General features: G+C 39.4%; 1 protein-coding gene across 1 annotated transcript in view; it reads right to left on the bottom strand.

Annotated features, from left to right (window-relative positions):
• Positions 1-684: 684 nt before the first annotated feature.
• The window catches only part of LOC134568293 (mitogen-activated protein kinase 12-like), a 31101-nt gene continuing 12035 nt past the window's right edge, over positions 685-19750 (bottom strand). The window contains exons 3-12 of the mRNA XM_063426753.1: positions 17823-17881; positions 16580-16691; positions 14519-14548; positions 14192-14239; positions 13195-13309; positions 12319-12390; positions 10262-10341; positions 7586-7664; positions 3154-3327; positions 685-764 (exon numbers count right to left, since the gene is read on the bottom strand). Of these exons, the coding sequence (XP_063282823.1) occupies positions 703-764; positions 3154-3327; positions 7586-7664; positions 10262-10341; positions 12319-12390; positions 13195-13309; positions 14192-14239; positions 14519-14548; positions 16580-16691; positions 17823-17881 (831 nt within the window). The 3' untranslated portion in view covers positions 685-702. The remainder of the gene's footprint in view (positions 765-3153; positions 3328-7585; positions 7665-10261; positions 10342-12318; positions 12391-13194; positions 13310-14191; positions 14240-14518; positions 14549-16579; positions 16692-17822; positions 17882-19750) is intronic.

Genomic DNA, 19750 nt, shown 5'->3' with positions numbered 1-19750 from the left:
AGGAGTTCTGAAGATTTGTTCCTAGTATTTTCATTGAGAGGAGAGTGCTCATAAAACTGCTGTACAGTGTAGCAGAAGCCAGATGAGGATTCTGTCACTCTCTCATTGGCCGAGTGCGTCAACTGATCTATCTTGGCGTCGGTGCATAGAAATATGCACAGAATTGACATTAGCCAGCCTGGGACTCCTGTTCTGGGCTGGGTAATTAAGCCTCAATGACACTGATGTGGAGTTACTTCTCTGGCAGCAAAGAGGTTAAACTCTGTATGTGCAGCTTTTCATAACAAAACACTGCACATGCAGATTTGAGGCACCATCACCACTTCAAATCGCTGAAGTGGCCATGTTGCTTGAGTAACCCTTTAAATGTGACATCTGTTTGTCCTAGCTTAAAGATGATGGGTTTATTCACTAAACAAAAATTGTAGCAAACAGAGTTCCAATATTTAGGTTAAAATAGCAAAACTGCAACTACAGAATTTTTCTAAAACAGTAATTTTTGCTTACATTTTAGAGTGGACGTTTCAGTTCACTGCATTTTTCAATTTAATGAATAAACCACTCTATATTTGATCCTCTCAAGTAAAGAGATACAAAACATATTTGTACAAAATATACAAAACAAAAAGGTATAACACAGAACAACACGTGGTACTTCCATGAAAGTTTCACATTGAATAAGAATGAATCAGTCCGATATGGTTATAAAGCCGTCTGGGGTGTAGTCTTTGGCTCAAACGTCATCATTTCCATGTGGCTTAGACCTGAAAAATAAATGTCATCACTTAAAATCCACCTCCAAACCTGTTTATATAGCATATTAGCTGTGTACATTTCACTAGTCTTGTGTCTTGATCAGAAAAGTGGTATCAAGTTGTAACAGAACCCACCAGCCCAGTTGCATATTCTTGCTTAATTCCATTGTTCTATGGGGATTGTTGCCTTTTTAGAACATTCCACCACTTTTGAGTTCACTACACCTTAGTAAACATTTCCACATGTTTCTAAAAAACCACTTTATGTATCTGTATCCTACTGCATGTATCCATCTTTAAAAAGTATCCAAAAGTATATCTGGGACTGTACCTCTCCGTGCGTGCTATAGAACATTTTAGTAATATGGATATGTTTTATATTACAGAGTTGCTGCAGCATTTTGCATAATAATGCTGTATAATAAACCTGAAATGGAAGTTATAAAGATCAATAAAATATATTTAATTATTTTAGTAGATAACAACTAAATGCTTCTCTTCTATCCAGTTCCAGCAACACTGCCACAATGACAGTTTAGTGGATGCTACATGAAGCTATCACCTACTTCTGCCAGAATACCTCCCTTGTCTGCCTGAATGACCCCACATATGGCACATATCCCATGATGCTGACACAGTGCAACAGTCACATCTGTCACTTTTTTCCAGCACGCCTTCCAAAATGCACTTGCCAGAAATATAGTCACAGCGACTACATTGTTAGTGTTATAGTTGCTTTGAACAAAAAAAAACAGAAGAGCCACCTGCTCTCACCTGTAATTCTATACTGTGTTAAAAGGGCCAAAACAAGATTGAATAGTGAGTTATATATATTAGTTTATTTTTATAAAGCATCAAAATAGCGTATAAACGAAGTACCATACAGGTAGATTTTAAGTATAGTAACAGTCAGGGACCCTGTATTTTATTTGTGATATATTTTAGAATGTATTTGTACATTTTTTTATTGCTTGTTTATAAGGCAACACAATTCCATGTAGGCTATTCCTTATTTGAGAATGGAACTGGCAAGTATTCGGATTGTAATCTAATTTAGATAATCCCATGTATCAACAGCACGTTGTGAGAAGCTCTTTTTTTAATTTCTTGTAATAATTCCATGTTGGAACCCTGGAGAGTTCGATCTCTTGTTGTGGGTTTGTATTTAGTTTGTCAAAGCTTTTTATGCCAAGAAATATTGTTCCACATCAATGTTCCCTATTGTTAAATGTGAAAAAAAAAAAAAAAAACACAATAAAAACTTTTTAACAGAAAGACAACAAATGAATAGTGGTTGTATAAAAATCTCTTTGTTGTCTAATTTTAAACATGGGACCCCTCTTTCTTACTTTTCAATTATGAGTATGTCAATAGAGTAGTGATTTCCGTCTCTTAAAAACTCACTAATGTATATTGAAATGTGAATCAGCAAAACCTTTATAGGTCAGATTCCTTGATGCACAGTTTTCCATTGATATGTTAACTGTGTGTACCTACTCTGCTCATATAAATCAGATCATTATTAACTTTTTTATTCTCTACATACCCCCCTCATCCATTATTGTGTTAGAGTACCATGCTCCACAAGGCCTCCCAACACTTCACAGGCCTCCCAACACTTATTACCACACAATGACCTCCTCAAACCTGTTAGAATACGATGCCACACTCTCGGGCCTGCTAACACAAATTATAACACGTTACAGGCCTGCTAACACACAATTTAACACTCCACAGACCTGCTAACACACAGAACAACAGTTCACAGGCCTGCTAATACACAGAGCAACACTTCACAGGCATGCTAACATACTGTGCCACACTTCACAGGCATGCTAACATACTGTGCCACACTTCATAGGCATGCTAACATACCATGCCACACTTTACAGGTATGCTAACACACAGTGTCACACTTCACAGGCATGCTAACACACTGTACCACACTTCACAGGCCTGCTACCATACATTGTGTCACACTACACAGGCCTGCTTACACACAGTGCCATGCTCCACAAACTTGTTACCACACTATGCCATGCTCCACAAAATTGTTATCACACTAGGCCACATTCAACAGGACTGCTAACTCAGTGGATTTTTGTGACCCACATCGGGATTGATTTACTAGACCAGAACACTGTTTTTTTTTTATGGCATCAAAACTGGTTCATACAAAACCAACTAGAACATCATTACCTCAATACTAGATACTACTGCTCTTTTAGTGTAAATCCAAATATTAGAACCAAGTTTTCAGGCTTACACTAGTCTGGCCACCATTTCAATTGATGCAGTTGAATCCTAATGCAAGACACTAATCATCATGATTAACCCTTCTCTAGTTATGGCTTTCCCAATTATCGTTCGCATATAAAACACAATACACATATCTTACTTTTCCATTCATGGATTGGTAGGTCTAAGCTCTCAAAAGAATCATCGTATTTTTCTGCAGGTGAGTCTGGATCTGAATCTTGGTATTCTTCTAAATAGGGATGTGCCAAGCATGCTGACGCAGTAATTCTTGATTCAGGGTCCAATTCCAGCATCTTCTCTAGAAGGTCAGTCTCTGCAGAAATATCAGGTATGGAAAATAAATATGAGTATAAGTAATGGCAAATTGTCTAATGATATACAAGACGTAGCATCTATGTATTCTTATGACCTGGCATCTTACTTCAAAGCCTGCAAGGTTATTAGCTAAAGAGGAAAGTGCCACGCCAAGGGTGCATAATTCATTGTTGCACAATAGAATATTGCCATTTAATGTAATTTGTGTAGTGCATATATGAATTGGCCACTTGGTTGCAAAGTCAGATGACAGGAGGGATAATGTAAATTGCATAGGAATTTGAAAGGGGTCAGATGGTTTACCATATGGATTGATCCTTTGATGAATCAAAGGATCTGGAAGGTGTGGGAAGTCACAAATAAGTGACCTGGAAGTATGTTTAAATATAAACTAACTCTCTAATTTGCCATATGTCTAGATTCCCTCTTAGATAGGGGGTCCTTTGATATGTTAATGGCCAGTAGCCTTGTGTTCCAGTATCATATCCAAAAGAAACATTCATATTTACCCACAGATTGATAATTAAGCCTCATTTTTATTATATTTAGAATGGGACAAGCACAATCTTCTAATCAAACCCAAACATGATTTGCATAACTTAACTATAGGGGAAGGGATTGTGATGTCCGCTCTATTGGGTCACAAGTAAGGAGTGAGCCCTATCTATGGAATGGGAAAAATGGTAACAAATTCATAGATCCAATTATTTCTGTGGCAAGTACATAAGAGGAGATAGAACTAAATGTTTACATTTGGATTGATGTTGGTCTGGAACAGAAGGGTGTGGTCACTTATAGGTACACCTTACCTCCACCTCTGGGCGAGGCTTAGTAATCCACAGGGTATACATCTAATGATACTGAAGTGTGTATTGTACTTGCTTGGGGGCCAGAATCTAATTCTAATTCACCACCTTTCTTACCAGAGACCCCCCGGGCAGAAGTTGTACCTTGAAAACCTGAGTAAGTGATTAGGACTTCTGTTATTTTATCCCTTTTGTTTTTATCTGTTGTTGGTGTAACTAATTTGATTGTCATCTATATTTTTGTATGCACTGTGACTATTTTTTGCTCATAATAAATATTATTTTATTAAGTTCTGCCTTTGTCTGGTAAAGAATCACATTCCTGAAGAGACTAATTAATGAGTGTTTTGCAATTACATAGGTATTGTGCTAAGTTGTATTTGGTGTTTATCAATTGTCTTGGTGGTGGCAGCATTAAAATAGTAATATGCTTAAGTGTGTGTGGTGTTTAGGGGGATTTTATTATTATTTCCGGTCTAGAGCAGACAAATCGTGAACTTTAACCCTTTCACCACCAGAACTACGTCACGCACACTCTTGAAGTAGGGTGCGTTCTTGACAGGAAGTATCAGGGATTCAACGTGAATTTAAAATTTGAAACCAAATAGCTAAAATAAAAGCATAGCCTACCTGGTGATTTTAAGTCAGCTATTTTTAAATAAAATTTAGATTTCACAGTGGAGCATTTTGCGGATTCACACACCCTCAAAAATGTAAAAATATGTATACAATGACAAACAACCAATTTATTTTATTTATTTATTTAGTTCGTTTCTCTTTGAGTGTATCTATGTGTGTCTGTGTTCATCTGTGTGTGTACTTGCCACAAAGTGTCCCTGGAAATTTTTTTATCAAATGTTGGCAATACTGCCTTTCTCCCAGTTATACAATGTGCTAACCTAATAGATATCAAATGTATAGATCAGTAGTTATTGTAATAAAATAATTACCCCTGTATTGGTTGTTGCTCAGTTGGATGAGCCTTCCAACTGTCCTGATTTTGTGAGACAGTCCCTGTTTTAGGGTCCTGTCCCATCATCCCTAATTTACTTCTATGGTGTCCTATAAGCACTAGGGTTTTGTTGTACGTTTGGGGTGGCCTGGAGGAGGTCTTTTAGAATGGTACTCTTGATGCCAAACTGACACGCCCTCTTAGTAGGCGGGTCTAACCCATTTCTTGGTAGGGCCATCCATTGTGCATGTCGTTCGTGAAGAATTGGGAGGAGGTTGTCGTGCTACTCATTCTGCACTATTTTGTATTGAATATTATTTCCATTTCAGTCAAAAAATAAAAATACATATGCCTTTGTGTTGTTTTTTCATATATAATGTAGCAGTGAGTGCTGATATATATATAAAAACAAACACATTTACCTCTTAATCGTTAGAAAGCCATTAAAATCTGAATTTTGTTGGCTGCGGTTTTGGAAATAACTTGACATTAAATGGGTTAAACCAAAGAGTCTTAACATCATCGGTCTCAATTATATCTACATACAGGTAGCAGAAATAGGCATTCATAGCCCCCCAAACCTGTATACCTCACCAGTAATGCATGTAAATAGAATATATTCAAATTGTTAACTCTTATTATTCTGTGACCTGTGTTGTGAGGCTTTTTTTTTATTTCTCACAGTCCATTAAAAATCAGAGATCAACAAAGACATTACCATTTTGTCATTACATTATTTGTACTGTGTACACATACTAACTTAAAAATTTTTTAGACACTACTTTTCAAAACTCAAAATAAAATGGCAGCCATTTTTTTGCAAATAAAATTACTATCATTGGGGGGCGGGGCCGGACCGCCGAGCTGGACGGTCGCAAGACAGACCAGCTCCAGCAAAAACTAAGCCATTCAGCCACAAAACTACGACTTTTATCAAAAACACCGGCCAGCAACGGCGGCCCTCGACAGGCAGAGTGCACTGAACCCAGGGTGAGGCTTGCTCGACGAGTATTAGTCCCCTGGTGGAGAAATTTTTAATGCTGAAGTTGAGGCCTACTCCGGCGGTGAGTGGAGCGGAAGTGCGCCGCCGCGCTATCAAGCAGAACAGTGTCCAGCCTGGGGCTTACACCCTCGAGGAACTGGCTCCGTTCCCCCCCCCTCTGGACCAGCGGGGGTGATCCCGGTCCTCACCCTGAAGCCCCGACCACTACGACTGAGACTAAGGCCTAGCAGCTCTACCAGATGCAGACTCTAAGATGGCGGGGACCGCGCGCCTAACCCCAAGATCTGAATGAAAGATGCCCACCCCACAAACGCCGCAACCAACGCGGTTCAGCAGCACCAAAGGATCAGACACCCACAAAATCCAGCCGCACGCACGCATCCTGGCACCCTAACGGGACACCTACCTCGGGTGACTCTCTTCATGTTCCCGGCTCCGGTAAGGGGATCGAACAGCAACTAGCGGCGGGAAAAGGGGCACAGCACGCCAAGCCAGCACTTGCCTGAACAGCAGGGAACATCAGCCCCCACTCCGCACCACGCCAGCCTCTAGACACACTGGGGTCCAGGTCCAGCGAGCCGGATGCCGCACATCACCCCGTGCAGCACCTGTCAACCAGCCCCGCAGCAGCCGCAACACAGGCAGACCACCGGACAACAGCGCGAACAAGCTGAATCCACAGAGGGCGTGAATTAACCAGTCACAAGGGGTCTTTCTAAATATGACCTAACTAGTCTTTACCTGCCCCAGTATAACTATGGCAATGTCGAAATATTACCTGTCTTAATGTTCTAGCCTTACTGCTTGCATTCATATGTAGCTATAGAGGTCTAAGGGGTGATGCTATATCTCTCATATCTAAGCATGTACCTAGCTAAACTGAATATACTGCCTGCATGTAACCTTATCTTGCACCTAATTTACCAAAAAATGTGCAATGCCTAGCAAGTACGCTATTTGTTATACAAGCCAAGCAGCTCAAGGACTGCCGTTGGGGTACCTGTAATTTTTTTTACCTGCACAGCAAAAAAAAATTAAAAAAAAAATTACTATCATTGGGTACATTTGTTTCAATCTTTTACTAAGATCAAATATGCATTTTACATAAAGTGGGAGCATAGAACGTTCCACACTTTGTCTGTTCCCTCTAAGGTGAACAGACAAACATTGAATCTTGGTTATTTGTAGTATTTAAACCTAACTATTTGCATTGGAAAAATAATTCCTCAATGCATCTCTATATTTTTGTTAAGGAATTAGCCTCTAATTATGTCTACACTGCTCATCTTAAAGGAAGGGTAGCCAAGGTATGGCTGAGATTCATAATAGCTGTAGTAGTTGTAGTTCTGTAATAACTGGTGAGCTGTTGGCCTCCCTCCTTAAATAGATGGCACTGCTTGGGCTTTGTAATTGGTTTGTTCCAAACTATCATTCTTAGCTCTGCAAATGTTCCAGAATAAAAACATGACATTGTAATAATTATATATTGTCTTACCTAGTGCGCTCATGCTTGGGAAAAGCTCTTTAAAATTCTTTCCCTGCTTCTGTGGAAGCATTTTCATATAGTTTTGAGCCTGTAAAACATACATTATTATGACAGCTGGATTTCCCATTAGGCAAAGTTCCTACAGGGCCTATTTACAGCACTTATAATGGGCCTTTTTGAGGCTTAGATGGTCTAGTACAAGGGTTCTCAACCCAGTCCTCAAGGACCCCCTACCAGTCCAAGATTTAGGGATTACCTGGGTGTGTCTAAGGTGTTTAGAAAAAGAAGAAGAAAAAAAAACACCGTAGACTCTGTTTCTAAACACCTTAGACACACCCAGGTAATCCCTAAATCCTGGACTGGTAGGGGGTCTTTGAGGACTGGGTTGGGAACCCCTGGTCTAGTGAGAGGAAACAAGTACCTGAAACCTTGGCCAGTGTCCACTGTAGACTAGTCAGCCAGCCAGCCCCCTATTCTTGATAGCAAGGCTAGAGGAACAGTTATAGGCAGAGTAAACGTCAGTGCTGTCCCAGATCCTCCAGTGTATCTGTGATGGGCTTGAGAGGAAGTGGAATGAATCACTTCTCATCTGCCCACTAACAGTCTCTCACACAGGAAAGAGCAGCACTGAGTGATGCACACTGTATTACAGTTCCTGCAGTTTTACGATCAATCATAGAAGGAGGAGTACTTTGCAAATAACCATTTAAAGTCTACATGCCTGTACCCTAAACACCCCTTTTAAATAAGCTCTTTCCTTAGTGACAAATTTAAAGCGACACTATTTGCATCCAGATCACTTCATCTCATTGAAGTGGCCTGCATGGTATCTTTGGAGCACATTAGAAACACTTGTGGGATCTGGGGGAGAAACTAGGATTTCCTTTTAAATAGCACAAGTGGGGGCATGGTGCAGGACAGGTCGTTTAACCCCTTAAGGACCAAACTTCTGGAATAAAAGGGAATCATGACATGACACACGTCATGTGTCCTTAAGGGGTTAAAAAACCCACCCGATGCCTACAGTTATTTTGAAAGCCCCATCCTCAGTGACCCCAATATTTTGTTTTCCCCTCTCACCCCCCCACCCCTACTTTATAAACTGCCTCTTGCTAGCCAGCCACCACATGGTTAACCCTCTCAGTGCCAAGGGCTTTTTAAGTATTTGCCCACTGGCTACAAATAGTACTTTAAATGATCTTTTGCTTGCAATAATTTAAGGATCACTATAGTGTCAGGAAAACAAACCCATCTTCCTGACACTATGTCATCCTTGGGGGACCCTCACCCTCAGGGTCCCCCTCCTGTGGCGCTGAAGGGGTTAAAACCCCTTTAGCCACTTACCTTAATCCAGCGCCGGGCTCCCTCGGTGGTGGTGACCTCTCCTCCCCCTCCGACGTCAGCTCCCGAGTGGAGCGGAATGCGCATGCGCGGCAAGAGCCATGCACACATTCAAACAGTCCACAGGAAAGCATTTCTCAATGCTTTCCTATGGACGTTCTGCACGCTGGATGCGAATTTCGCATCCAGCGTCGCAGATGCACCTCTAGCGGCTGTCAGGAAGACAGCCACTAGAGGTTGGATTAACCGTGCTATGTAAACATAGCAGTTACTCTGAAACTGCTATGTTTACATGTGAAGGGCTAAAACCTGGCACCCAGACCACTTAATTGAGCTGAAGTGGTCTGGGTGACTATAGTGTCCCTTTACAAATATGCATGCTTGCTGGATGGATTCAGTCACAATTCAGTTTAAGATTGCCGCTCTGTACATGTTCCAAATCCTATCCTTTGTATAGAGTACGGATGGCAAAATAACTGATTTTAAACCTGACACCGAATGACCGAATGACACATTCAGTTCGATTGACCTAACTGGCTTCAGTGAATATATCAGAATTGACATTGTGGTCAGAATTTGCCCATTTCCACCAACGTTTGTCTATTCAGGCAAAATCAGGTGTTTAGTGAATTACCCTGAATGTGTTATTCATCATCAGCCAAACTAAAGGAACCCAAACCCCTAAAAAAGAATTATAGTGAACTGATCCAGATTATCCTGAATTTTGTATTGAGTTGATCTCTATTAACTGTGATTATCCTAAACAATTCCCTAACTATTAAAGTAACACTTCACTGCCCAAATAAACACAAATTAAAAATATTGTTTAGTGGCTATACCTCCAATGAAAACATGCATACTTTTAATTATTATTATTTTTATTAATTTTAATTTTCTTCACCGGGGGTTTGTGCATTTTTTCCATTGAAGGTATACGTAAAATCAGCTTGCAAAAGCTGCAGATCTCTGATTTTGTCAAGCCCTCCCCTTATAACCGTGCCCAGTCTTTCTGTGGCTGTCCAATCACAGACTTCCCAGTGCAGCTCAATGAGAAGTCTTTACAAGGCAGCAGGGCAGGCGCTCCCTAGAGGCCCACAAGGCAGACTTTATGTGCAAGTTTGCTCTGTGGCCGACCCCTCTCTTATTTCGAGTGTGCCGCCGGCCATATAACAGGGCGCTACAGAGCACTTACATTGATGGGAGTTTCATCTTCATTTTTACTTTGTAATTCACCTGTGAACTCCAGCCGAAAACATATATATTTTGAAAAAGTAAATATAGTACAGTATAAAATATATTCAATACCATCTTTTAAATAATGACTATAACTAGATGTCCACTTACATGTGTGCTTTCCATGCGGTTAATGAGGGATTCTTTTGGGCTGCCTGTTACCTCAATTATCTTGTTCAGCTCATCAAAATCTGTGTAGAAATTTAAGGAGAACACAGAACTTTGCAAGTAGTGTTGGTGGAGCTTTGACAAGCAAGGGTATGATTGAAAGGTTAAAGGGAGGCCCTCACAATTCGGATAATTACACTATTGAATAAAATATTGAAAATCACTTGTGTTCAACTTTCTTATCGTATTATGATTCTTTTTCTTTTAAATGTACATTAAACATTAAACACATTATATTACAATCCAGTTCAGTCCAGGCATATCCAGGGCACACATTGCTTTGGGAGAGAAGGAACAGAAATGTTCTTCTCCACTGTTCTTCCACTAACTTTAAAAAAATGATAGCGCTTACAACAAATATTGACAAGGAGCCGAAATTGATCCCGAAATTGTGACTATCCCGGACAAAGGTTGTCATGCCTTAATGCCCAATGCCACCTTTCAACCTCTTCACTCATTCACCTTCAATTTTCTATGTCTCCTCACCCATCTCACTATGGCCCAGTATCTCTCAGCCACCTTGCATCTGTCTCATAATTTCTCCTAACCAATATTGTTTCTCTCTCCCCATCTCAATACCACTCTTCATGTCTCTCTTTTTATATTCTTAATTTTAGCAATCTCCTCAATCCCCCCTTTTGTTACTGGCCTCTTCCTCACCCAAAGTGCCAAATTTTGCTTTCTCCTTTTAAATCAGGATGTCTTAAATGGCCTGTAGTGGAATAGACGCTCTTAATACACTTTTATTCCCTGTTGTTCGGCTGTCCGTACACCCCCCCTCGTTTACCGAACCCCCATCTGTGTAGTCCCCTTATTCGCACATTTTAACAACCGACCAGGCCTGGCTGTTCACTACAAATTGCTCATTAAGAAAAGTGTTTCCCCTGTGTGGCCGCCATTTGTATAACCGAACGCATGTGTGCAAACAATTGGTGGCCATTTGGTCTCCTGAACACGGGAAGCGATACATGGTTTATCTCTCAGAGGTACATGGTTTATCACTCAGGCACAGAGGATCTTGGGAGGAAAAGCCCTGTATTTTTGTATGAGAGACCCCATGTAGGGGTCTGTGCATTAAAGCTGTGTGTGGCCAAAATAAAACCAGTTGACTCCCAGAACTATGTGTCGTCTAGTTGCTTGGGGGAAAGTGTCTTAGATTGTTATACTGCTTTTTACAGCTTCGAGGAAGAATTAGCAGAGATACCTATGCTGGGTATTGGAGCTCCGCTACATGGCTCTTCCATTGTCACAGCCTACTTCCATCCTACTCACCAGGCCCTGGGCTCTGAGTGTTGTGTGTGTAGATGAATCTGTGTACATATATCTGTTTCCCCCCCACACATACAACACTCAGCCACTACACACAAACAAAACTCTCAGAAACAGAACCACCTTCTGAATTTTCAGATTCAGAAAACATGGAGTGCCGCCAGGAATCAGAAAATTCAGAAGCTGGATGCCGCCTGGTGGGGAGTGGATATCGCTACTGGAGGCAACTTCCCGAATGGTTTAATTCATTGAGGTTAAAGTGCCTCCAGAGGCCAACTGGCACCATAAAAACTTAATTTAGATGAAGTTGTTTTGGTGTCTGGAGTGTCCTTTTAAGCAGAGTGTTTTAGCAGGTCACATTTAACAGCAGGACAGTCAATAACTTGTTTTGTTCTGCATATGGTATACACTAAATTACTCATGTGGGAGAGTTACTGTTCTGCCCGGCACGTGTCTTTACTTAGTGTACAAGCATCTGTCAAGCATCCGTATTTTCTAGAAAAATTATGAATTCGGAGAATTCTATTTCCTTTCACTTCCCCCCTGACTTCTCTCTCCAGATCACATACCCATACTGTATTCTAATTGGGGTTGAACTTTAATTGCTATTTTAGTTGCACTATCGAGATACTGTCCCTCTAGCAAACATTTCCATCTGTACCGCTAAATTTCACACTTTGAAAATAAACCCTGTAGTACCTGATATATATACTAAATTGTTCAAAGGATACAGTCTCCACCAGGGAATAAGACGCGGCCAGTTATCATTTCTGCCAGAATACAACCAACAGACCAAATATCCACTGCAAGAAAGCAAAGTGACAAACATATATCTCCATGTATACAATGTATGTAAAATTCTGTTACCATTTTTTTTAACATAGGAATATGAGGATGCTAGCAAAATAGCGAACAAATGTGTTTTGAAGTAAAATGATAAAATATGCTAGCTTCTTACTAATAGTGACCATTAGATTTAGGGCAAAACAGATAATTTCTGGAGGAAAAAAAGAATAGTACACTATTTTGGCCTAGATTTTGCATGTCACACCACAGCTCTATTTAGTGATAAAGCAGTGAATTTTGTCACCTCACATCCACTGTGGCATCACTATAATATCATATACAATTGTAGTGGTACTATGAGCAATTATTATTGTGAATAAAGGGATTTAATGATGATATCACAGTAATTGCCAGGCCTACAATTTAAATCCTTTTGTTTTTCTCCTGAATAATTATTAGTTCAAAGGGACACGCCAATCAATATTACATAGTAATGCCTCATAAAAATGCTGTATTTATTTATAGTTTTTGCACAAAATTATGTTTTGGAGAACGCCCTACCATATACCTGCCTCCTTAGCCACACCACCTTACTCCAGAAAATATTAAGGGATAAAAATGTTAATATGTGCGGTAAAAGCTTTTTGATTCAAGGTGAGATCCTAGTTTGTTGCAAAATCAGAAGAGTTTTTTTGTCTACTTTTGGATCAACAGCAAAAACAGATGTGAGAAAGGCTGAACGCATGTCTTTTTTCAGTCTACCGGTATATATAGCTATGTAAAAATATATAGATCTCGTTGAATATTTGATGCTTGTTCACCTGTTTGGTTATAATGCATCCAGTTTAAAATAACTTCTGGTGCTCTGTACCACCTGGTCACCACGTAGCCAGTCATCTCAGGTTCAGTCTGTCGGGCCAGTCCAAAATCCAAAATCTAAGAATACAAATTATTGGTATACACCTGGGTTTCTTACACAGAATATTTAAAATAGTTTAAAATTGGGGATTATGAGAAACACCAAGACATTATTCCATCCCATTATAAGAAGATATGTACAAATCTAGTTGAGACAACATGGTAGATAAATATATAATAGAAACATGCCTTAAAATTTGTAGTCCTATGCTTCTAGCTAAGCCCTAAAGGTTACTCACCACTTAAAACCATAGCATTCACGCCAGGGGCAAATTTCTATTCGCTAGGGCTAGATTTTCATTTGCCAATGGTTGGTGGCAAGTGGAAATTGTGAGCCCTGGTAGAAACCATGGGAGACACCATGAAGCACACAACTTGAATCCATTAGAAAAAAAATTATTAAACAAACAGTATAACTGGGAGATTTAACAAGGGTTGAGAACATCTAGAAAGCCAAAAGAGGGTATCGTTTCATTTTTTTGCAGCAAGCTGATCTAATGAAAACAATTGTACCCCTCGGCATTGTGGAAGTTGGTGACCTGAGGACAATGTTATTTTGTTGTACAGACCATTGTTTTTTTTCTCATTCATGTAGATAAGTGTCATGTTCTAACAAGTGGTGAAGAATAGTTCTAAAAGCAAGGAAATCGCCATGGAAACCAATGGAATCTACAGTTACATTCTATTGGTGATTAGTCTACTTTACAGCTTTGTAATACTTTTATCTTTTTCAAACATAACACTTTGAGAAATCTCACTCATAGAGTTTATGCAGTACTGGGGTAAAGTTCTATAAGTGATGAAGTCACCATGGGAACTAATACAATTAAACTGCTGTTTTGTCTACATTAAGAATGTTGCCCCATAATCCCTCTTTATCAGTGGTTACATAGTTATTACCTTGACCTCATAGTTTTCATTTACTCCCAAATTACTTGGTTTCAGGTCCTGCAAAAAAAAAATGACAATATCAAACTCTGTAGTTTTCTAAACTTAATAACCATCTAATATAGTGTTTAGCCGGGACAAAGTCGTGTATTAGATCACTCAGTGTATACACTGCAGCCCATGCCTGGCGGCGTGTTAAAGCCCTTATAAAGTGGAAAAAATAAAAAGATTGGCCACTGTTAATGGCTACTTAGGCACCCACCTCCCCAAACGACACAGGCATTATTGGGGTGGGTACTGGCAAGCACAGATACTTATGTTAAAAAATTATTTACTTACCCTGTGCACAATCCCAGCAGAATGAATATACTGTAAAACATACAGAGAGGGACACATTTATTACATGCGTACTAGAGATATTTGGGTTTTAACAGGATTTGGAAAGTTGAGTTCTACAAATCACCCAATCGGCATTAAGAATGTTAAGTCTGCTTATTTTCTTCCAACTTATAGTTCTGTTACTCTTCAAATACAACTCTTATGAGTCAGCCTCTAGTATATTACTGCTCATGGGAGCTATGGTATAGAAACAGCTTTGAAGATGTTCTTGGACATTGGCATGTGCAAAGGGTATGCTACATGTGCCCAGACACAACCTAAGGCAAGACTCAACTGTTCGGCTGTTCCCCATTTAGAAGCTAAACTGAAATAGCTCAATAATTTGATTAAGATGAATATTAACATTTGTCTTTTCTAAATATTTATAAGTAGATCAGAAAAGCTTTTTGATTCATGATTCTTATGGCTGAATAATCAATAAATATTCTCCTTTAAAATCCCCAGGTGCACAACCTACAAAAATGAGCTACGCATGTCTATGCTGTAGAAGCCATGGTGCACGAGTATCATGGATTCCTGGCACTCTCCCAGGGTAAGTAGCAAATAGGTTGACAACTTACCTTTGGTCAACCAGACGCCAGTTATTTGCTCCAACTCCAAGAAGAGACATTTTACCTAAAATTTCTAATTCCTGACAAATCCCAGTTACTTAACAGTGTTAACTCCAGGGGCAGTGTTCACATTGGTATCTAAGCTGGTTTTAGAAAATGTACAAAATATTTTTTTCTTCCAATTAGCTATTATATCCAAGTTTTGCACTCTGGAAGTTCATCCAGAGCTGAATAGAATAAACCTCTTTTGTTATCTGAAGATAATGTTTTTTACTTATGAGAAAACAGTGTCAGATAACATACATTCCTTTCCACTTACACTGAATTCCAATCCCCCCTGGAGATACTCATTCTAGTATTTGGTACAAGGCGAATGTATACAAGTACCAGCCTGCAGCATGCTACCCAATCATTTAGCACAATTACCGCAAGAAGAAAAATCTGTAATCAGATGTTCACCTCCCCCTGAGGCTCTATGGGTTTAACAGAAATAGGAATATAACGAGGAATAATATAAATAATAAGGGATTTAACTGACAATGAATACTAAATATTACTTCAAAATCAACCAAGCTGGATTTGAGGAATTCCTTGAGTTCAGAAGTTTAAAAGTTTGCATCTAAAAAACACACTGGTGTTTATTTACAAAAACAGGATATTGTGAAGACAAAAATATCTGAACCGTATGCAGTCTTTAATTCACCTCTCCTACGCAGCTGAGCTATTTTAAAGTAAAATTTCCTTTTTCACAATTCCCACTACAGTGATAGACAGTTTTGACGGTAGCTGTAGTGGTTATGGTGTTTGGAGCATTCATTTAAAGTGTCATGGTTTTGGTCCATTTTATATTAGTATTTAGCTATAATCCATAGTTTTTATTTACAGTGTAGGTATTAAATTTAAGTTATCAGACTTCAAATATAATTTTTGTTCCACTTATAATTTTATTAATGCTACACAATTTGCCTGCTATTTGACATCACAAACGTAGTTTAACATTGCGACATAGACTTACATGGGAAAAAGGAATGAATTAAAGGGGCGCTCTAGGCACCACAATAAAATAAATTTTTCATTTTTTTCATATGAGTTTATGTAGCAACAGCTTGCAGAAGCTGCAGTTCTCTTGCCTGCAGCATTTTCAAGCCCTACCTTTCTTCCCCAACCCAGACTTTCTGTGGCTGTACAACCACAAACTTCCCAATGATAAACCTTTACAAGGCAGGTGCTCTGAGCAATTGCTGCCTCTTGAGTTTTGCTCCACTGAGCAAAACAAACCAGGAAGTAACAGGACCTGTTGTCTGATTGACAGCCAGGTGGGTGTAACAAGGTTAATTTATAAATCAGTTTCTATAAAAATATGCACATTTTGTAAAATGAGACAAAGAAGACACAAGCTAAAGTGCTTTAGGTGTTTTGATGGTCCTTTTAATTAACGTGATCATCTCACCTGCAAACCTCGCAGAATCTGGTAGAGAAGATAAACTATTGCTTTGTGGCTTAGTTTATGCATTTTGATGATCCGTCCCAGGTCCAGACAGATGAATGGCATAACCATATAACTAAAAGGAAATTCAAATGACATAAGTTGAGAAAAGCAAAATTTAACACATACTCATTTTGTAATGATTTTTTAATGTATAAATCATGATTAATTTAGTAACTCCGCTGACCCTCCACCAAGATCATAACTAATTTAGTAATTCAACATAATCTTGGACCTAATACAAATATGAGCCAGAAAATAGGATGCATGGTCTCACACTAGCTAAACATCTGTCATAAAGATGCAATAAAATAGCCGATCCGGAAAAATGATCTGATTTAGCTATGCTTCAAGTTCAGTTACTTTGGCATAAATTTTAAGTTCACTATGAATTCTCACTTTAGTGAGTAACTATTACCATAAGATATTGTGAGATGTTCTGCCGTGCTCTACAACTAGCACTTGTAACATATGTATTACGGTTAAATTATTTAGATTGTACCATGATTTGCCTGTTTGTCATATTCACTGAGGCTATCCGGTTTATTCACTAAAGTAAAAATTGTCAGGAATTAAAAGTGAATTTCAAATTTAAGGCTGAAATAGAGAACTGGGATAATTTGCCAAGACAGCTTTGCTACGTGGGCCTTTAAGTGAACTCCAGACCTCTAATGCATAAGTGAAGAGTGTCCTCTTTCTCGTTTTACAAAAAGTGCAGATTTCAATAGAAATGGGCATTTCTATTAATGAACCTTGTTACCCTACCTGGCTGTCAGACAACTGGTACTGCTACTTCCTGGTTTGGTTAGCTCAGTGAAACTAAACTAAAGAGGGAGCAGCTGTCCAGATCACCTGCCTTGCAAATACGTCTCATTGCGCTACATTGGGAAGTCTGTGATTGGACAGACACAGAAAGTCTGGGCGGGGTTAGAAGGAAAGGGCTTATAAAAGGCTTCAGACAAAAGATCTGCAGCGTTTGCAAGCTAAGATACACCCACTATGAAAAAAATGCATAATTAAATGCATGTATGTTTTCATTACATGTATATCTACTAAATAGTAATTTTATTGATTTATTTTAGCAATAGAGTGTCCCTTTAAATTTCACTTTTAATTCACAGCAGTTCTCGCTTTAGTAAATATCCCTGTGTTGTATATATTTTCTTAAATAGAGAGGGAGAACAAAATAGAGAGGTTATATGCTTACAAGGTCTGGAAGTTCTCCAGTGATTCATCAGGGGTGAATACATTGATTAGGGAGATGACCTGCAGAAAGCACATTGACGTCAATTATTTGATGTAAGGGATCTCTAGAACAGGGATAAAGAAATATGCCACTGTACGTGTGATTTGTTAATAATAGACAATAATTGATTGAATAAGACAAACATGTCCTTCTTGCTTTTTCTCACTTTTACAAACATTGACTCATATAGGTGTACATACCGTTACTTCAATGCTATTTCCTACTGCAGTAAAATGCTGGAGCTACAGAGGGAATGTGCCATAGAAAGTTACCAGAGAGAGAGAGAGAGAGACTGTCCGCTTAACCCCTTAAGGACCAAACTTCTGGAACAAATGGGAATCATGACATGTCACACATGTCATGTGTGCTTAAGGGGTTAAAGGGTCACTAACATCACCAAGACAACTGTGTCTCAATAAAGTGGTCTGGACACAGTGATCCCATCTCTTTAAGCCTGCAACATAAAACATTGCAGAATTTTATAATTATTATTTTTTTTTTTTTTTTTTGTCAATCTTTCTTTTATTGAGGCAGGAGTTAAATGGGGTACAGAATAAAGAGGAGGGGATGCACAGCTTTGTACAGAGTGGGATTGCATTAACACAGTAGTACATCTCCTTCTAAAGACAGCCTCATTTTATATTTTATATCATGCAAACTTTTCAATAGGTTAGTAGCACGCATAGAGATACAGTTATCTTGTTAAACATAGCATATAACGGTGTAGGTTCTCGCTTGTATAGATAGGTAAACATAATAGGTACATGTTACTATTAGGAGAGACAACATATAACGGTGTAGGTTCTCGCTTTTATAGATAGTTAAACATAGCATTATTCGTCTTGGCGTTTGCCAAATAGGCACATGTTAATATTAGGAAAGACAATATATAACGGTGTAGGTTCTCGCTTGTATAGATAGTTAAACATAGCATTATTCGTCTTGGCGTTTGCCAAATAGGTACCTGTTAATATTAGAAAAGGCAATAAATGACTGTGTAGGTGCTCGCTAGTATAGATAGTTAAACCTAGCATTATTCGTCTTGGCGTTTGCTAAAGAGGTACATGTTAAAGACAATATATAACGGTGTAGGTTCTCGCTTGTATAGGTAGTTAAACATAGCATTATTCGTCTTGGCGTTTGCTAAATAGGTGCATGTTAAACAAACTTACAGTGACATCCTGATATCAAAAAGTACAATGAGGTTGAAAGCAAGAACTGTCTATGTGGCTAATCTAGTACATATTGCTTTGGATGCTGGAGCAACAAACAATCATGTGTAGAGCAAAAGAAAATTAAAGAACACATTAACTGCAACTCGCAAGGAATTAAGGGACATAGTTACACTCGTCATAAATAGAGTCAGCGAGCAGAAAAATAATGGCATAAGAAAAAACATAAAAGCAGGACACATAAAAGAGGGACCGTTTTAAATTAGGTTCGCTGGAAACTGTCTGAAAGTGAAGAGGCCAAAACATTATACAGCGGGCCTGTCCCTGTCATAGTCACCAGTCAGCCGATTCCCAAGTTCGGAAAAAGCCAGCAGAGTGCTGTCGGGCTGTCATAACCAGTTCCCTGCGAGGGGAGGCTGCATGAGCCGTCGTGCCAGAGTCCAGCAAAGGAGAGCCGGGAGCTCGTCACCCGTGGGGTGCATCTTCGGTCTGGGCCTTGTGATCTGCTCGCTGCATTCGGTGCTGGACGTGTACCAAAGGCGGCTGTTTGCCGGGGGTAGGGTGGGTCCTCCCTCCAGCCCCAGGCCGGTATGAAGGCCGACATCTTTGTGCCACGGGCCCGTTCTCTTCCAAGGACCGGGTCCTTCCCATAACGGGAGTGACGGAGGGATGCAAGGGTTTGTCGCCGTCTGTGGCGGCCGTCTCTCCGTCCGTGTG

This window comes from Pelobates fuscus, chromosome 7, assembly GCF_036172605.1.
Source record: "Pelobates fuscus isolate aPelFus1 chromosome 7, aPelFus1.pri, whole genome shotgun sequence".
Classification (NCBI taxonomy): Eukaryota; Metazoa; Chordata; class Amphibia; order Anura; family Pelobatidae; genus Pelobates; species Pelobates fuscus.
The sequence above is the reverse complement of the archived record's forward strand: the minus strand, read 5'-3'. Positions and strand labels throughout refer to the sequence as shown.